The sequence below is a fragment of the Eriocheir sinensis genome, chromosome 42 (genome assembly GCF_024679095.1).
Source record: "Eriocheir sinensis breed Jianghai 21 chromosome 42, ASM2467909v1, whole genome shotgun sequence".
Lineage (NCBI taxonomy): Eukaryota > Metazoa > Arthropoda > Malacostraca > Decapoda > Varunidae > Eriocheir > Eriocheir sinensis.
In genome coordinates, this window is record NC_066550.1 from 8,271,116 (window position 1) to 8,291,894 (window position 20,779).

Genomic DNA, 20,779 nt, shown 5'->3' on the forward strand with positions numbered 1-20,779 from the left:
TATCTTCATTAAAACATCTTCATCTACCCCTTGTCTGAGTTACCTTGCCTTCTACACCCCTATCTTTATCTTATTCATCTATCTTCATTAAAACATCTTCATCTACCCCTTGTCTGAGTTACCTTGCCTTCTACACCCCTATCTTTATTTTAATCACCTGTCTTCATTAACCTGTAACATCTTCACCTCCCACCTGTCTAAATTACCTGGCCTTTTACACCCCTATCCTTTATCTTATTCATCTATCTTCATTAAAACATCTTCATCTACCCCTTGTCTGAGTTACCTTGCCTTCTACACCCCTATCTTTATTTTAATCACCTGTCTTCATTAACCTGTAACATCTTCACTTCCCAACTCTCTAAATTACCTTGCCTGCTACACCCCTATATATATAACCTTCATCTTAAGTACGTGTCAACTACCCCCAAATCGTCATTATCTACGGTTTATTTTTTATTTTGTTAGACTCTGGAAAAACGGTCTAAAACAAAGTGTAGTAGAGGCCTTTTTTTGTTTTCTTTTTTGTAGCAATGGAGACCGTTCAAGGGCAGACTAAAGAAAGAGAACGAAAACGGGTGGACAGGTCACTCCTCGCAAACACTACCGATTCTGTTCTTAAGAGGTGAACGATTACAAACATTGAATAAGCATAGGGTAAGGGGACTGGGATGTTAAATTGTCTTAGGGCCATATTTTTAAACATTTCTGCGCCCAAGAACACGTAATTTACTAGTCTTTCGTGGGAGTTTGGGGCATTTACAGGGTTCCTTTTATGACCCTGGTGGTAGTCTGAGCCTTCTTCTGTACCGTGAACCTAAAAGAACACACATCAGAACTCGATTAACCTACTTTTTGGCCTTTAGAAATAGTTGGTGTGAGGGTTGGGAGCATCTGACAATACCAACCTTAGACCCAGTAGAGGAAAGGGATTGGGATGTTAACTTGTAGACCGAATAGAGAAAAGGGAACTGTGATGTTAACTTTTCTTGGATGGACTAAAGAAAATTAATATGTTCAATCGTCTTGGACCCAACAGAGAAAAAGGATTAAGATGTTAGATTATCTTAGAACGAATCTGAAAAAAGAATTGAAATGTTGAATTGCCTTAGATCCAATAGAGAAACATTAGAAAGGGTTCAGGTTATATTATAAGAGGTTTGACTGCTTTGAATCGCTGAGAAAAGTCTAAAGGAAAAAAAGTTAAGTGCTAGATTATTTGTTTGTTTGTTTGTTGTTGTTGTTGTTGTTGTTGTTGTTGTTGTTGTACTAAAGAAAACAAGAGATAAGTACTTCTGTTTGATGTTATAAAAAAAATGAAGAGAAAATAAACATTAACGTAACACACACACACACACACACACACACACACACACACACACACTCAAACTCACAGACACACACACACACACACACACACACACACTCTCACACACACTCACACACACTCACACACACACACACACACACACACACACACACACACACTCACACACACACACACACACACACACACACACACCTGTAGCCCGCCGTGATGTTCATGAGGGTGGACTTGCCCGCCCCGGATGGTCCCATGATGGCGGTGAGGCGGCCGGACTTGAACCTCCCGCTCACCTTCTTCAGGATGGTCTTGAACCCTACGGAGGAAGAAGATAGAGGGTTAGGTTCCTTTAAGTGGGGTTGGATCTTGTTAGAAAGGATTGGATGCTCTATTAAAGGGATTAAATCGTGTTAGAAGGTTCCTGGTCTTATTACATAGTGCTAGAAAGGAATAAATGGAAAGGGGTTAGATTCCTTTAAGTGGTGTTGGATCTTGTGATAAAGCCTTGTCGAATATGTGAGCTTGGGCGCCGAAATGTTTAAAAATAAAGGAATAATTGGAAAGGGGTTAGATTCCTTTCAGTGGTGTTAAATCTTGTGATAAAGCCTTGTCGAATATGTGAGCTTGGGCGCCGAAATGTTTAAAAATAAAGGAATAATTGGAAAGGGGTTAGATTCCTTTCAGTGGTGTTGAATCTTGTGATAAAGCCTTGTCGAATATGAGAGCTTGGGCGCCGAAATGTTTAAAAATATGGTCCAGAGTTACGATGTTCAGCTGATTGATATCCCACAAAACAAAGCAAGGAAGAATTGCGATGCTGCACACTGCTAAAGTACCGTAAATCTCGCAGTAATACAAGAAAACCCCAAAGCTGAACAAAGCATGATACGACTTCTAAAATAAAGAAAAAATACACACGAACTGTCTTATACGTCTTACAGGGAAAAAATAAGAAGAAATTAAACGATACTGGACACTTGAAAAAAAAACCCGGATACTTATAAAAAAATAAACTCGGGAGGTCAAACAGGAAAGGATAAAACTAACTGCCTTATACGTCTTACAGGGAAAAAATAAGAAAAGATTAAACGATACTGGACAGTTAAAAAAAAACCCGGATACTTATAAAAAAATAAACTCGGAGGCCAAACAGGAATGGATAAAACTAACCATAATGTGGAAAAAAACACGAACTGCCTTATACGTCTTACAGGGAAAAAATAAGAAAAGATTAAACGATACTGGACAGTTGAAAAAAAACGGATCTATAAAAATAATAAACTCGGAGGTCAAACAGGAAAGGATAAAACTAACTATAATGTCGAAAAAAACCACGAACTGTCTTATACGTCTTACAGGGAAAAATAAGAAAGGATTAAACGATACTGGACAGTTGAAAATAAACGGATCTATAAAAATAATAAACTCGGAAGTCAAACAGGAAAGGACAAAACTAACTATAATGTGGAAAAAAACCCACGAACTGCCTTATACGTCTTACAGGGAAAAAATAAGAAAGGATTAAACGATACTGGAGTTAAAAAAAAAAAAACGGATATATAAAAAAATAAACTCGGAGGTCAAACAGGAATGGACAAAACTAACTATAATGCCGGAAAAAAAAACACGAACTGTCTTGCAGGGAAGAAATTAGAAAAAGATTAAATGATACTGGACATTTGAAGAAAAAAAACGTATATATAAAAAAATAAACTCGGCGGTCAAACAGGAAAGGAGGAAACCAATAAAATCGAAAAAAAAGAAAAAAGGGAAACTGCCGACCATACAATGACACAAAAAACATGACCTTCAAGATGGCGATGGAAGTCATTAAAAAAGAAGGGAAAAAAATCAAGTGCTGAAAACAAAAACAAAAAAAAGAAATAAATCACGTCCCTCTATTATAAACCTTTTTTTTTTGGGGGGGGGGCCAAGGGAGGAAAAGGTCAATAAGAATGGATTTGAAGGTTGCTAAGAGGTGTTCAATCCCTTAAAACCTAGAGGGGACGTTTAAATAGGAGTTGAGTTTATAATGGTGTTTCAATCCCTTATAATGGTGTTCAGTCCCTTTAAAGAGGAGTTAAGAGCTTATAATGGTGTTTCAATCCCTTATAATGGTGTTCAGTCCCTTTAAAGAGGAGTTAAGAGCTTATAATGGTGTTTCAATCCCTTATAATGGTGTTCAGTCCCTTTAAAGAGGAGTTAAGAGATTATAATGGTGTTCAGTCCCTTTAAAGAGGAGTTAAGAGCTTATAATGGTGTTTCAATCCCTTATAATGGTGTTCAGTCCCTTTAAAGAGGAGTTAAGAGCTTATAATGGTGTTCAATCCCTTATAATGGTGTTCAATCCCTTAAACCCAAGAGAGGAGGTTTAAAGAGGAGTTTATAATGGTGTTTGAACCTCTATATAGAAGTAAAAAAAAACAGCCAAATAAAACAGAAAACCAAAACAACTGTAAAAAGGAGAGTTTGAAGATTGCTAAGAGGGGTTCAATCTCATAAACCCAAAAGAGGAGGTATAAAGAGGAGTTAAGAGTTTATAACAGTGTTTGAACCTTTATATAGAAGTAAACAAACCAGCAAGATAAAACAGTAAACCGATAAACTGTAGAAAAGAGGATCTGGAGGCAGCCAAGTAGTGTTGAATCCCTTTAAAACCAGAAGAATATGTTTTAAGAGGAGTTGAGAGGTAATAAGGGTGTCTGAACCTTTATATAGAAGTACACAAACCAGCAAGATAAAACAGTAAACCGATAAACTGTAGAAAAGAGGATCTGGAGGCAGCCAAGTAGTGTTGAATCCCTTTAAAACCAGAAGAATATGTTTTAAGAGGAGTTGAGAGGTAATAAGGGTGTCTGAACCTTTATATAGAAGTAAACAAACCAGCAAGATAAAACAGTAAACCGATAAACTGTAGAAAAGAGGATCTGGAGGCAGCCGAGTAGTGTTGAATCCCTTAAAAAAACAGAAGAATATGTTTTAAGAGGAGTTGAGAGGTAATAAGGGTGTCTGAACCTTTATATAGAAGTACACAAACCAGCAAGATAAAACAGTAAACCGAAAAACAAAACAGTAAACCGAAAAACTGTAGAAAAGAGGATCTGGAGGCAGCCAAGTAGTGTTGAATCCCTTTAAAACCAGAAGAATATGTTTTAAGAGGAGTTGAGAGGTAATAAGGGTGTCTGAACCTTTCTATAGAAGTACACAAACCAGCAAGATAAAACAGTAAACCGATAAACTGTAGAAAAGAGGATCTGGAGGCAGCCGAGTAGTGTTGAATCCCTTTAAAACCAGAAGAATATGTTTTAAGAGGAGTTGAGAGGTAATAAGGGTGTCTGAACCTTTATATAGAAGTACACAAACCAGCAAGATAAAACAGTAAACCGAAAAACTGTAGAAAAGAGGATCTGGAGGCAGCCGAGTAGTGTTGAATCCCTTAAAAAAACAGAAGAATATGTTTTAAGGGGAGTTGAGAGGTAATAAGGGTGTCTGAACCTTTATATAGAAGTACACAAACCAGCAAGATAAAACAGTAAACCGATAAACTGTAGAAAAGAGGATCTGGAGGCAGCCGAGTAGTATTGAATCCCTTTAAAACCAGAAGAATATGTTTTAAGAGGAGTTGAGAGGTATAAGGGTGTCTGAACCTTTCTGTAGAAGTACACAAGTAATCTAAATAATATGAGTTAAAAGAAAATATGAAAGAAAATTACATGAACAGACAGAAAAACAGAAAGGAAAGAAAGGAAGAAAGAAAGGAAGAAAAGACTAAAATAAATAAAGACAATCTGGCAGATGAAAGAAAACAAGAAAGAAAGATAGCATGAAGAAAAGTAGACAAAGGCAGAAGAAAGGAAAAAGAGAAAGGGAAATAAAGAAAAAAACAATAATTAAAAACAAAAAATGACAAACAGGAGGAGGAGGAGGAGGAAGAGAGCAAATGAACACAGAAAGGAAGGAAGGAAGGAAGGAAGGAAGGAAGAGAGAAAGCTGTAGGGAGGATGCAAACTATTGGAGGAGGAGGAGGAGGAAGAGAGCAAATGAACACAGAAAGGATGAAGGAGGAAGGAAGGAAGGAAGGAAGGAAGAGAGAAAGGAGGAGGAAAGAAAAGGATAAAAAAACAGCAAAGGAAGGAGAGAAGGAAGAAAGGAAGGAGGAAGCAGAGAGGAGGAATATAATGAAATACAGACTACTGGAGGAGGAGGAGGAGGAAGAGGAGGAGGAAAATAGAAAAAGGAAGACAAGAGGGGAGGGGATGAACAGAAGGAAGGAAGGAGGAAGCAGAGAGGAGGAATATAATGAAATACAGACTACTGGAGGAGGAGGAAGAGGAGGAGGAAAATAGAAAAAGGAAGACAAGAGGGGAGGGGAGGAAAAGAAGGAAGGATGCTAGGAGGCAGTAGATAGGAATATATTGAAATGGAGACTACTGAATTATGTGCAACAGTTTAGCAAGGCAGAAGTAGGTAAATTACACTATCAGGCTATTACAAAGACAAACGTAATGCACTTCCACACGACAGCAACAAGTGGCGCCATCTATCAGACACTTTTCAGACACTTAACATTTCGGCTCGCAAACACACACATTTGACAAGGCTTTCGTAGGAGTTTTGGTCATTTCCAGGGGTAGTTTTATGGCCCTGGTGGTGGTTTGACCCTTCCTCTGTACCGTGAACCTAAAACAACACTCATTGGAACCTGATTGATCCCATATTTGCCCTTTGGAAATAGTTAACGCAAAAGGTGAAAGCATCTGACATATTCTAGTTCACACATTCGACAAGGCTTTCGTAAGAGTTTTAAGCATTTCCAGGGGTATTTTTATGGCCCTGGCGGTGGTTTGACCTTTCTTCTGTACCGTGAACCTAAAACAACACTCATTGGAACCTGATTGATCCCATATTTGCCCTTTGGAAATAGTTAAAGTGGGAAGCGAATGCGATACTAAGGTCCATTTCGGGGCCCAAGCAGACATTTGACAAGGCTTTCGTAGGAGTTTCAAGCATTTCCAGGGGTAGTTGTATGACCCTGGTGGTAGTGTGAGTCTTCTTCTGTACCGTGAACCTAAAGAAACACTCATTGGAAACAGTTTTGGGCATTTCCAGGGGTAGTTTTATGGCCCTGGTGGTAGTTTGACCCTTCCTCTGTACCGTGAACCTAAAGAAACACTCATTAGAACCAGTTTTAGACATTTCCGGGAGTAGTTTTATGGCCCTGGTGGTAGACTGACCCTTCCTCTGTACCGTGAACCTAAAGAAACACTCATTAGAACCAGTTTTGAGCTCACACATTTGACAAGGCTTTCGTAGGAGTTTTAAGCATTTCCAGGAGTAGTTTTATGGCCCTGGTGGTAGTCTGACCCTTCCTCTGTACCATGAACCTAAAACAACACTCATTGGAACCTGATTGATCCCATATTTGCCCTTTGGAAATAGTTAACGCAAAAGGTGAAAGCATCTGACATATTCTAGTTCACACATTCGACAAGGCTTTCGTAGGAGTTTTAAGCATTTCCAGGGGTAGTTTTATGGCCCTGGTGGTAGTTTGACCCTTCCTCTGTACCGTGAACCTAAAACAACACTCATTGGAACCTGACTGATCCCATATTTGCCCTTTGGAAATAGTTAACGCAAAAGGTGAAAGCATCTGACATATTCTAGTTCACACATTCGACAAGGCTTTCGTAGGAGTTTTAAGCATTTCCAGGGGCAGTTTTATGGCCCTGGTGGTAGTTTGACCCTTCCTCTGTACCGTGAACCTAAAGAAACACTCATTAGAACCAGTTTTGAGCTCACACATTCGACAAGGCTTTCGTAGGAGTTTTAAGCATTTCCAGGGGTAGTTTTATGGCCCTGGTGGTAGTTTGACCCTTCCTCTGTACCGTGAACCTAAAACAACACTCATTGGAACCTGACTGATCCGGTTCTCGGCCTTTGAAAGTAGCTGACGTAAGAGACGGAAGCGTTTGCCAATACCAACCTAATAAATTACCATGTGACCCAGTCATGTCGTCACCAACACACGCACGCACATTATCAATGACAAAGTGCAGTATTGAACAAACTGGACACGTTCTGCATTACATTCTCTCTCTCTCTCTCTCTCTCTCTCTCTCATTTTTCGCTTCCCCTTTCTCCTATCTTTCTCTTTTTATCTATTTCTTTCTTTCGTTTGTTATTTTCTTCTATTTTTTTTATTCTCTTATTTTTTATCCTTTTATCTATCATTTTTTTTTTTTTTTACTTTTTACATTTTTTTTTCTTCTCTTGCCATTGTGAGGATTTTCCAGTGTCATTCTCTCTCTCTCTCTCTCTCTCTCTCTCTCTCTCTCTCTCTCTCTCTCTCTCTCTCTGTCTCTGTCTCTGTCTCTGTCTCTGTCTTTCTCTCTGTCTCTCTGTCTCTGTGTCTCTCTGTCTATGTGTGTCTCTCTCTGTGTGTCTCTCTCTGTCTCTGTCTCTTTCTCTTTCTCTCTGTCTCTGTGTCTCTCTGTGTCTCTCTCTGTGTGTCTGTCTCTGTGTGTCTGTCTCTGTCTCTGTCTTTTTCTCTCTCTCTCTCTCTCTCTCTCTCTCTCTCTCTCTCTATTGTATTTCATGTTTTTTCTTCCTCGTGTACCCGACCAGGCTATCAAATCTCTACGACTTTCCCTTCTTCGCTTTTACCTCTTACTGGGTTATTTCTAGTCTTTGTGTTTATTCAAATGTCAAATAGTAAGCGTTTTCTTTATTCTTGTTTTGTTTATTGTTTCTCATTATTCTTTATTATTCACGTTCTTCATGATTTTCTCACGTACCTCATGAATATTTAATCATCTGGCTTATTCATCCCTCTACTTATTTCTCCATTATCTTATTCATCAATTCACTCATTCATCCATTCACTCACTCACCTGCTCCTCAATACTACATCCCAATAACAAACATAATTCAACTTCCTAATATTTCTACACAATGAAAATCCATCTGTATTATTGACCCGGTAGCAGCGACGGGCCAAATTTGTGGATTTACCGTGTACCAGCGATGAGCCAAATTTTTGCCATGAAAAAAAAAATAAAAAAATAGATGATGCATAAACTGATCACAAATGCGTTGATATATATTATGAAATGGTTGGCGTGAGTGATGATTTTTTCTCATTAATTCGCTTAGAGGGGCCTTTAACGAAACACGATCCCCGCAGGCACAATGGACGCAGGTCGGCCAAGGCTGTAAAGAACGTGAAAATGCCGAATGTTTAATTAGGAAGACGCTAGTAGGCGAATTACACTATTAGGCTATTACACAGACAAACGTAAAGCACTAACCCACGCCATGTTGCCTCTCTTTCTATCTTCTATCGATATTTTCATAGTGACTGCTCTTCTGAACTTGCTAACTGCATGCCTCCCCCCCTCCCGCGGCCTCGCCACACACGACTTTCTACTCAAGCTCATCCCTTTACTGTCCAAATCCCTTACGCAAGAGTTAACCAGCATCTTCACTCTTTCATCCCTCACGCTGGTAAACTCAGGAACAATCTTCCATCATCTGTATTTCCTCCTGCCTACGACTTTAACTCTTTCAAGAGGAGGGTATCGGGACACCTCTCCTCCTGAAATTGACGTATCTTTCGGTCACCCCTCTAACTCTTTTTAGGAGCAGTGAGTAGCGGGCTTTTTTTTAACATTTGTTACCTTTTTATTATGCCCTTGAACTGACTCCTCTGCTGTAAAAAAAAAAAAAAAAAACCCAGCAAGTGGCGCCATCTATCAGACACTTTTCCACACAGCACATTCCACACATTCTTAATCATTTCGTCTCCCAAGCACACACAGATTTCTTAGAATTATCAACTACTATTAAATGAATTTCAAATACTCTTAAGAGATTTAATTCCATAAAAAGCAATGAAATTTGTATGAGTGAGTTCTTGTTAGTATTAAAAGTGACTGAATATATTACCCCATAAAATTTGGTGGCGTTATTTTGCGACGGAGGAGTGATGCGAGGTCATGCCCGGTCATCACCCCGCCGTGGATATAGATGAGGCAGCCACGCTATATTGTCGCGTCTGTTTTGATGTTGGCTCCCGCGGGTCCATTTCTCCCCTCTGCTCTGCCACACAGCCCCAACACTTATTTTTTCCTCTCACATGTTACCTATAGCTAACATATGAGAGGTAGAGACAGGTGTTGGGGCTGTGGGGCAGAGCAGAGGGAAGGAAAGGACAGCGCCAAAACGGACTCGCAAATATGGTTTCTCTATAGCGTGCCGAGGCTCAAGGGAATCACACCTGAGTTTTCTTTATAAAATGGATGGACTATAGCATTCATCCACCCATTTCCTTTATTTTTTTTTACAGCTGAGGAAACAGTTCAAGGGCATAAAAAAGGGAAACCATAATGAAAAAAAGCCCGCTACTCACTGCTCCTACAAGAGTCAAGAGGAGGGCCGTTAATGCATTGAGATACACTAATTAACCTAGTAATTAGTCTTTCCATCCATTCCTTGGCTTATCCGTCCATTACTTAATTAGGTCAGGTCGGATCAGATCACACTCACCCCTGTGGCGGCCCTCGGACACGGAGTAGGAGAGGTCATTGAACTCGATGTGGACAGGGGGACGCTTGGGCAGGTGGGACATGATGATCCCTGCGCTGGCCCCATTGACCACCTTCTTCCTCAAGTCATTGCTGCGGGGAGAGGTCACGTTAGGTCAGTGGAAGGGTATCAGTGGGTCAAATACAGGATACTCATAAATCAATTGAGTACTTCATTGAATAGAGGTCCCAATAAGGTTAATGCTAAGTTCATATTGTTATGTGTATAGTTTATGTATAATAGGTTGTTTATTCACTTCATTTATTTTATTTTCCCTCTAATAATTAAGTTAGGGTTGATGCTAAGTTCATACGGACATCCATTTTTTTATACGTAAGTTAGTAAAACATTTATGTATACAGACTAGGTTGTTCATTTACCTCCTATATGCCTTTCCCGTCATTCACTAAGTTAAGATTAATGTTTAGTTTATGTTGATTTAGTTATTCATCTAATATCCAGAAAGACATTTGTTTGTTGAGTTTAAGTCGTTCATTTCCCTCTTATGCACAGTACCTATTTTTACTCACTAATGTTAAAGTGAAATCCCTGAAAGACATATTTATAGAGCTTAAGTCGTTCATTTCCCTCTTATGCACAGTACCTATTTTTACTCACTAATGTTAAAGTCAAATCCATGAAAGACATATTTATAGAGTTTAAGTCGTTCATTTCCCTCTTATGCACAGTACCTATTTCCAGTCACTAAGGTTAAGGTCAAATCCATGAAAGACATATTTGTAGAGCTTAAGTTGTTCATTTCCCTCTTATGCACAGTCCCTATTTCCAGTCACTAAGGTTAAGGTCAAATCCATGAAAGACATATTTATAGAGCTTAAGTTGTTCATTTCCCTCTTATGTAGCCTACAGTCCCTATTTCCAGTCACTAAGGTTAAGGTCAAACCCCATATTTATAGAGCTTAAGTTGTTCATTTCCCTCTCATGTAGCCTACAGTCCCTATTTCCAGTCACTAAGGTTAAGGTCAAACCCCTAGGTCTTGCTTCACTAAGTCTTCCCATAGTAACGCGGTGCTGGCTAATGGTTGCGTCATCTCATCACATTCGTCATTCCTTCGCGTCACCCTCATTGCACGGATTAAAAGTTAACATGAAAGATTGTCGAGTCACGCGTCATCTTCACTTACATAACCATTAAAAAACCCGAGGCAAATGACATTCATCAATAGCCTTCATGCACTGATTAAACCTTTTTCGCCCTGACTTCCTTTCGTATTCATATGCTCCGTCGTTAAGTTAGTAATTACTACACGAAATATTAGTTCGGAATGTTCGTAAGGCTAATGGTGTAGTAGTAGTAGTAGTAGTAGTAGTAGTAGTAGGCTACGAGTGAATGAACTCCAATTAGTCGCTGCTTTCAGTAAAATCTTTATCTCTGCTTTTCTTTTTTTTTCCTTTGCTTCGTAAATATAATACGAAATACCGATTCATTATGCACAGTCACACCGTTTCAAATTGCCAGATACCTTTCATATATTTGCTCATCTTTCGGGTATCCTGAATTAATTATCATTATTAATTAGTACATATAAAAACGATATGTTACTTCCTGAATATCCTATCGTTCGAACAGATAAACAATAAATGTACCTATCTTGAAAGGGCTGCTTAAAAAATCATTTATTTCCCTATTTATACAAATTACAATAATTAAATTAGCTACATTAAAAAAAATGTTATCAACTTTAAACAGACGTGTGAGTATCCTTGAATTAATTAACCAGTACGGACTAAAACATTTTCTCTGCAATCCTTTCACAAATAATGACACCCTTAACAGAGACCAAAGTGAAGGTATATATTCAGTAATTACAACACGCGCAATGCTCTCAGGTTCAAACAGATGGCGTGTGAATAACATTTAAACATCCATCCTGCACAGACCACAACATTTTATCTGCATTCACAGCACAAACTAATTCCATCTTAACATTAAAAAAGTGCAGATAACTGAGTATTTACAACACAAGCAAGCAACTTAAGGTTTAATTAGGCTGCAATAGTGTGAATAACGTTACTTTAATTATACGGACATTTTAAAACGTTTTCTCTTCTTATTTGTTTCATTGTTTTTTTATTTTTTTTATTGTCTGTTTTTTGTATAACCGTATCTGCTTGTTGTATTTATATTGGTGTTAATCGTATTTTAATATCACAAAATAATAACGTCTTTAAATAAAATGGAGAAAACTAAATACTGACAACACAACCAATTCACTCAAGGTTAAGTCAGACAGCAACAGCCAAATCGTTCAAACAGATAACTTATAAATAACCTTAAAATATCCATCCAGCACGGACTAAAACATCTCCTCTGCATTCATATAACAAACTAAGCACATCTTCAACATCAAGGAAAGTGGAGATAATTAAATAATTACAACACAAGCATTTAGGTTTAGGTTCGTTGCCCCTAGCGCTCGGTCGTAGCCCCTTAGTAAACAAGCATGGTCAAGTGAGGGTACACGCGCTTAGCAAGATTAGAGGATTTTTAGTGTATTTTATCGCTTTTAAACCTCTACGGGCCAGTCATGGATTTTTACAGCGTCATCATATCCTTCTTATACTTGAATATTGATAGGGTGAGTGTGTGGGTCGGTAATATGAGGAGAAATGATGGAAAATGAGAGAGTGAGAAAGGAAGGAGAGGAAGAAGCGGAAAATTGAATGAACGAAGTGGTGTTGGAAGTCAAAGAAAGTAAGAAGAAAAGGAAAAAAAGAAAATCCATGATAAATGAGAGTGGAAAAGGAGGAAAGTAAGGGAAAAAAAGGGAAAAAAAGTTAAATAAGTTGGAAAGTTAAAGAAAGTAGGAAAAAAGAGGAAAAGAAGAAAACCGAGAAAAATGAGTGAGTGGAGTAAGGAGGAGTAAGGAAAAGAAAAGCGGGAAAAAGTTAAATAAGTTGGAAAATTATAGAAAGTATGAAAAGAGGAATAAAAAGAAAACCAAGAAAAATTAAAGTGGAAAAGGAGGGGAGTAAGGAAAAGAAAAAAGCGGGAAAAAATAGTAAAGTTGGAAAATTAAAGTAGGAAGAAAAGAGGAAGAAATTAATTGAAAAGAAAAAAACGGGAAAAAATAGTTAAATAAGTTGGAAAATTAAAGAAAGTAGGAAGAAAAGAAGAAGAAGCGGCGAATAAAGACAAGTGAGTTAATATAATAAAGTAAGAAAAAATTGGCATAAGAGAAACGAAAATAAAAGAAAACGTAAAATATATAGTGATTGAAAGCAAAGAAAGAAAAATGAGTGGAGAACAAGAAAAAATGAGAGGGAAAAATGCAAACGAGGTGAAGTAAAAATACGAATACAAGAGAAAAAGATAAAAAGCGAAAGAAACGTACAAATTCGATTAAAACATTCAATTTTAGGCCTAATTATCAGTGGGAGGCAATTTCCCATCATTTTGAGAACATGAATCGAATCAACACACATTAGAACCTGACTGACGAGTGGTATTTCATTATTATTGTTTTTAGACAATATGCAGCAAGAAAAACAAATCAGCTAAACATGTAAATCCCCGCTCGCTCGCTTCTTCCACTCTTCTTCTCTGTTTGTCTTCTCGCCCTCTCGCTTCAAGTGTTGGAAGAGGGAAAAATGCTGAAAGATGAAAGAATACTGTACTGAAAGTCAAAAGATGAAAGAAAAATAGGAGTAAGATAAAAACGAGGGAGAAAGTATAGTGATAGTAATAGCCTACTCCCCATTTCAACGGTGATAGGTTACTGTTTGAATGGTGATACGTTCCTATTTTACCGGCGAGAAATTAGTTTAGTAAAAGAAATAAAGAAAAACTCACGCAAAGATATGGAAGTTAGAAAGAAAGGAAAGTAAGAAGAGAAAGAGGAATAAACTAGAGGAAAAGAGATGTGTGTAGGAGAGGAAGGAGAGTAGGAAGAAAAAGAGGGATGAGAGAAAAAGGAAAAGAAAATGCGCAAAGAGATGGGAGTAGAAAAGTAAGGACAATAAGAATAAAAGGAGGAATAAGAGAAAGCGGAAAGGAAAGAACGAAAGTAAGAAAGTAAGGGAAGTAAGAAAGAGGAACAAGATAAAATAAATAGCTTACTGTTTATATTAGCGACAATAAGTTTGGATCAGGTTAAGGAATGAGGAAAAGAAAGAAAGCAAAGACATCGAAGTAGGGAAGTAGGGAAAGAATGAAGAAAAAGAGGAAAAAGAGAAAAAGGAAAAGAAGGAAAACAGTGTAGGAAAGTCAGGACACTAAGGAAAAGAGGGATAGGAGAAAAGAGGAATAGAAAGAACGTAATGAGATGGGAGTATATATAAGAAAGTAAGGAAAATAATAAGATAAAGAGGAATAAGACAAACAAAATGTAAGGTTTAACGGCGATAGATTAGGTTAGGAAAAGGGGAAAAGAAAGAACGCAAAGAGATGAAAGTTAGGAAATAAGGGAAGTAAGAAGATAGAGGAAGAAGATGGGAAAAAAAAAGGTTACAGTTCGTCTTAATGTGGATATGTCAGTGTGTTAGCGGCAATACGTTAGTTTTAGCGGCGAGACGATACTATTACACAGGCGATGGTTAAGCTTCGGATAGGTTGACGTGGGCTCAGTTAGTAACAGGGCTTGATGGTGACGACCTTGCACAATGATTTTTTTTTTTATTCATTTTTTTTTTTTTTTCCTTGCTGAGCGTATCTCCAAGCAACACTTACTCAGGAAATTCTGTTGCGTGCATATACGATTTTGACAGAGGGATAGAAGAGGGACTGATGGAAGAAGTGGAAGATAGAAGACAAGAGGAAGAGAAGGGAAGGAAAAGGAAGAAAAGAGGTGGAAGAAGAGCATAATGGATTGAGGGAGCGACGAAGGAAAATGGGGAAGGAAAACGGAAACGAAAGGAAAGGAATGGGAAAGAAAAATGATAGGGATATTCACAAACATTTCGAGATTTACACCCACCCACATTTTCTTTTCCTTTCTTCTCTCTCGTCCTCTTTCTAGTTATAATACTGTTCTCTTTCTTTCTTCTTCAGCACTTTCAATTTGGTATTCTTTCATCTTTTAGTATTTTCTCTTTCCTTCCAATACTTGACATGATAATATCACTTCTTTTACCTAACTTTTAACTCTTCCCTCAAGACAACAAACAAATAAATCTAACATTCGGATCAGGTCTCTCACAAGGCATTCATAGAGGTTGTGTTAGTATGCCCACGGGTAGTTTTAAGAGGCTAGTGATAGTTTGACGAGGCTTTTGCGATGGGTAGTTTTAAGAGGCTAGTGATTGTTTGACGAGGCTTTTGCGATGGGTAGTTTTAAGAGGCTAGTGATAGTTTGACGAGGCTTTTGCGATGGGTAGTTTTAAGAGGCTAGTGATTGTTTGACGAGGCTTTTGCAATGGGTAGTTTTAAGAGGCTAGTGATAGTTTGACGAGGCTTTTCCAATGGGTAGTTTTAAGAGGCTAGTGATTGCTTGACGAGGCTTTTGCAATGGGTAGTTTTAAGAGGCTAGTGATTGCTTGACGAGGCTTTTGCAATGGGTAGTTTTAAGAGGCTAGTGATTGCTTGACGAGGCTTTTCCAATGGGTAGTTTTAAGAGGCTAGTGATAGTTTGACGAGGCTTTTGCAATGGGTAGTTTTAAGAGGCTAGTGATTGTTTGACGAGGCTTTTGCAATGGGTAGTTTTAAGAGGCTAGTGATAGTTTGACGAGGCTTTTGCAATGGGTAGTTTTAAGAGGCTAGTGATTGTTTGACGAGGCTTTTGCAATGGGTAGTTTTAAGAGGCTAGTGATAGTCTGACGAGGCTTTTGCAATGGGTAGTTTTAAGAGGCTAGTGATAGTTTGACGAGGCTTTTGCACCATGAACGGGAAAAACAGGCACAAGAACTGACTCATCCCTTGTGTGGCCTTGGGAAATAAGTGTTGTGCGAGCCTTTGTTTGGGTTTAGGTTCAACTCGAAGCAACTCGTGTCCAAGATCTTTTGCCGTGCGGTGTCTCGATTTTTTCTCTTAAATGTGTAGATGACCTCGTAACGATAATGTGAGAGACCTGATCCGAATGTTAATGTTGTTTTATTTGTTTGTTGTCTGAAGGGGAGAGTTAAAAGAGCTAAAAGAAGTGGTTTTATCATGTCAAATATTGGAAGGAAAGAGAAAATACTGAAAGATGATAGAATACAGCGTTAAAGTGTTGAAGAAAGAAAGAGAACAGTATGATAACTAGAAAGAGGACGAAAGAAAAGAAAGGAAAAGAAAGTACTGAAAGATGAAGGAATACCGCATTGAAAGTGTTAAAACCGAGAGAAGAAGAGGAGTAAAAGAATAAAAAAAGAGGAAGAAAGAAGAAAAACAAATAATCAGATAGCAAAGAGAGAAAACCGAAATAGTGGAAAATAATACAGAAAGGGAATAAGGAAACGATAGTAAAAAGAAAAAAAAAAAGGATAGAAGTAAGAAAGAAGGAGGAAGAAGAGGAAAATAACGAAAACAAAGTGAAGTGAGTTGGAAATTGAGGAAAGCAAGAAAAGAGGAAAATAAAGATAAAAGTGAAGTGGTTAAGAAAATAAGTAACGAATGAAACATGAATAAAACGAAAAAAATAGGAAAAATAACGAAAGAAAAGAGGAATAAGAAATGAGAAAATGAGGAAAAGAAAAAAAACAGGAAAGGAACAAAAGCAAAAAAAAAGGAGATGAAGAACAAGACAAAATGTGAGGAAAAGAAAGAAAACGAAGAAGTGAGAAAAGAGGAACAAGAAAAAAATAAAAGAACATAAAAGAACATAAAAGCTAAATAAATTATAAAGGAATAAACACAATGATAACACAGCATGAATGGATGAGAGGAAGAGGAAGAGGAGGAGGAGGAGGAAACGCACAAGAAGGTCGAATAGGACAAAGAGGATAAGGAAGAAAGTAGTATGGGGAAGGAAGAGAAAAAAAGGAGGTAGAGAAAAATATAAAAGAAAAACTGGAGGGGAATGAGGAGGAGGAGAAAGGTAGAAGAGAACGAGAGACAAAGAAGAGGAATAGGAAGAAACTAAAGAACAGGAGGAGGGGGCATAGGGAGGAAAATAGAGAATGTGGAAGAGAGAAAGAGAAAGAAAATTTAGGAGGTGGAGAAAGATGAGAAGGAGGGGGATAGGAAGGAAATCAAAGAACGAGAGAGAGAGTAGAAGGTATAGAAAATAAAGAAAAGAAGTAGAAGAAAAGAAGGAGTAGAAGACGTGGGTGAGAAAGAAAGAGGAGGAAGATAAAGGAGAACTGGAGAAGGACGAGAAGGAAAAGAGTAAAAGAGAGGAAGGAAGAGAGAAAGAGAAGGGGGAGAAATAAACAAAAGAAGGTTGAGAAATAAGGAGGAGGAGGAGGAAACACGAAACAAAACAGCAAAAAGACGAAGATTAAAGAAACTGAAAAGACGAGAAAAAAAGAACAAATATTAAAGAAGAATAAGCTGATAAGAGAATAATATGAGATCAAGAGAAGCGAGTGAGATAAGAGAGAAAACAAAACGGACGAAAGTGAGAGAAAATGTGGCAATAATAATAACGATGTGAAACGCAGGAAAATTAAACAAAGAAAGAAAAAGAAGAAAGAAAGACATCCCAAGTACGAAGAAAATTAGTGATGCAGATGAAGGAAGAAGAAGAAGAAGAAGAGGAGGAGGAGGAGGGAGTTGTGAAGGATAGTGAAGGACAAGAATGAAGAAGAGAAGGAAGAAAGACAAACGACGAATGAAGTAAGAGAGAGAGAGAGAGAGAGAGAGAGAGAGAGAGAGAGAGAGAGAGAGAGAGAGAGAGAGAGAGAGAGAGAGAGGAAAATGATAAGCTATTTTTACTACGCCATATCTTACTAGAGAGAGAGAGAGAGAGAGAAAAACTAAAATGATACGCTATTTTTACTACTACGCCATATCTTACTAGAGAGAGAGAGAGAGAGAGAGAGAGAGAGAGAGAGAGTACGGCACTGTGCCAAGATTCTGTGCTCATTACTGCCAAGGTTGGTGAGTACAAAAAAGATGATAATAATGAAAATAATGATAATAATAACTGAACTCCCCTACTACTACTACTACTACTACTACCTACTACTACTACCACAACTAGTATCAACACTGCATATCTTATAAATTACATAAACTAGAAACTATAACTATTTTCACACTTGCAGTAAAGAAAATGAAAGATACATGTTACACTCTCTCTCTCTCTCTCTCTCTCTCTCTCTCTCTCCTCAGCCAGAAGGGCAAGTGAGGTTCATGATCAAACAAATAGAGCAAGCAAGCTGTGTGTGTGTGTGTGTGTGTGTGTGTGTGTGTACAAGTGTCAAATATATGCTGCTGTTTGTTTGTTTATATTCGTTGAAAAATTTTATATACATGTTTTCGAAATGTTTGATACTACTACTACTACTACTACTACCATTAGTACTACAACGACTACCGTACTACTACTACACTGCAATGCCGAATAAGTACACAAACAACTGTAACTTCCACTACTATCACCACTAACTCCGATAATAATAATAATAATAATAATAATAATAATAATAACAATAATATACGAACCTGGAGCAAATGCCATTATCAGCTCTCTTTTTCTCCTTATTTTCATCCTTCTCCACGTCCACCTCCTTCTCTTTCTCCTTTATCTCCCCCTTCTCCACGTCCACCTCCTCCTTCTCTATCTCCTTTATCTCCTCCTTCTCCACGTCCACCTCCTTCTTCTCCACGTCCACCTCCTTCTTCTCCACGTCTACCTCCTTCTCCACGTTCACCTCCTTCTTCTCTTTCTCCTTTATCTCCTCTTTACCACTAGGCTTCACGTCCTCCTCCTCCTCCGCCCCACGCACACACCCACATTCACTCACGCCGACAAACATACTGGCCCTCTCTTCTCTCTGCACACACACACGCACACACACACACAGACACACACACACACACACACGTTGATCTCCCCTCCCTCCCTCCCCCCTTATCCCAACACACACTGGGATTCACACTACCTCCATCTCTCCCTCTCTCACCTCTCCCTCCTCTTCCTTCACCTGCCTCCACTAACACTAGTCATTCACCTTTAGCACACAGGTGAGAGAGAAAGTGAGGCCCAGGAAAAGGTAGAAAGGGAGAGTGGTTTACCAAAAATAAGAAAAGGTTGAAAAAGATGTTGGTTGGCTCTTGAAATTTTAGTTGCCTGTTAGTGTTTAATCCGTGTGTGTGTGTGTGTGTGTGTGTGTGTGTGTGTGTGTCTGAGAGAGAGAGAGAGAGAGAGAGAGAGAGAGAGAGAGAGAGAGAGAGAGAGAGAGAGAGAGAGAGAGAGAGAGAGAGGATTAGGAAAGAGAAAGAAGAAATGATGAATGGACGAAAAGATAAGAAAGAAATGAGAGAGAGAGAGAGAGAGAGAGAGAGAGAGAGAGAGAGAGAGAGAGAGAGAGATGGATGAAAATGTAAGATGGATAGATAGATAGAGAGATAGATAGAGAATTTATCACAGTACACCAAAAAAATATATAAAAAAAATGTATGAAAACCAGTAATTCAAATATGTTATTTTTTCTTTTATTATTTTTTTTTCCTTGGAATCTTAGTTACAACAGTACGATATTTATTTTTAGATTGAGGTGCCAGACGTACGATAATAACTGGCAGTGCAGGAGGAGGAGGAGGAGGAGAGGAAGGGGGGTGGGGGGTAAGGGCAAGAGCACTCACGCCCCTAAATCTTACGCACACACGCACATATACACATACACACACACACTCTCGTACACATGCACTCATCAACACACATACGCACACACATACACACACACGCCATTGCAATATTTGTTTTAATTAAGTACGAAGCATTTGTACTGATGATGAGGAGGAGGAGGAGATGAAAACAAAGAAAAGAGAGAGGAGGAGGATGAAGATAGGATAAAGAAATGAATAAGGAGGAGCTATAAGGAAGTAAGGAAGAGAGGAAAATAATAAAAAGGAGGAGGAGGAAGAGGATAAGGTAAAGAAGAGACGAAGAAGGGAGGAGAAATACGAGAAATTATAAGAAGAGGAAGAAGAGGAGGTGGAGGAGATGATTGAGGAGGAAGATGACTACATTGATAAGAGAGAATAGAAACACAAAAAAAGAGGAGGAGGAGGAGGGCAAAAAAGATGTTAATAGGTGCTAATTTATAGGGAAAAAAGGAGAACGAGGAAGATGAGGCGAAGGATGAAACAGGAAAAAAAAAAAAAAGATATGGGAAGAAAAGAAAGGAGAAGGAATAAAGAGAAAAAACGAACACGAAGAGGAGGAAGAAAGGAAAGAAAAAAAGAAAAGGAGATGTAGAAGAAAAGAATAAGGAGGAAAAGATTAGGAAGAGGAGAACAATGAAAAAAAGAATAGGTAGGAGAGAAAGAGAAAGGGGTAGGAGGACAAGATGAAGAGAAGAGGAAGAATAGAGGAAAAAGAAGAGTATATAAGTAAGAGGAGGAAGAGAAGAAAACAACAAACAGCAGTAGTAGCAACATCAATAGTAGCAACAGTAGTAGTAGTAGTAGTAGTAGTAGTAGTAGTAGTAGTGATATTTATAACATGAAAATTCAAATCCTTTCCCCCTTTCTTTTCCCTCTTTCCTCCCTTCATTCCTCTTTTCATTCACTTCTTTTCCTTCCATTTCCTCATTTCGTATCTAGGAGGAGGAGGAGGAGGAGGAGGAACGAACTGGGTGAATATAAACAAACGCAAAGGAAGGAAAAAAAATAAAGGAAGAAACGAAAGAACAGAGGAAGAAAGTGAAGGGGGGAGGAGGAGGAGGAGGGAGAGGAGGAGAAAGAAGAGAGGAGAAGGACAAAAGTGAACCCTATCCACCCCACTTATCACTCACTTATGATCACTTTTTATCCAATGACACACA

At 38.3% G+C, this 20,779-nt stretch overlaps 1 protein-coding gene across 8 annotated transcripts in view; it reads right to left on the bottom strand.

The window, feature by feature from the left end:
- The window catches only part of LOC127009898 (ATP-binding cassette sub-family G member 4-like), a 103,320-nt gene that overhangs the window by 34,978 nt on the left and 47,563 nt on the right, over nt 1-20,779 (bottom strand). For 2 of the 8 annotated variants that reach the window (XM_050883423.1, XM_050883422.1), the window contains exons 1-3: nt 18,453-18,781; nt 9,869-9,999; nt 1,523-1,640 (exon numbers count right to left, since the gene is read on the bottom strand). In XM_050883423.1, the coding sequence (XP_050739380.1) occupies nt 1,523-1,640; nt 9,869-9,999; nt 18,453-18,766 (563 nt within the window). In that variant the 5' untranslated portion in view covers nt 18,767-18,781. Of the gene's footprint in view, nt 1-1,522; nt 1,641-9,868; nt 10,000-18,452; nt 18,782-20,779 lie in introns of those variants that run through there. The other 6 variants (XM_050883429.1, XM_050883427.1, XM_050883425.1 and 3 more) reach the window with 5 other exon arrangements.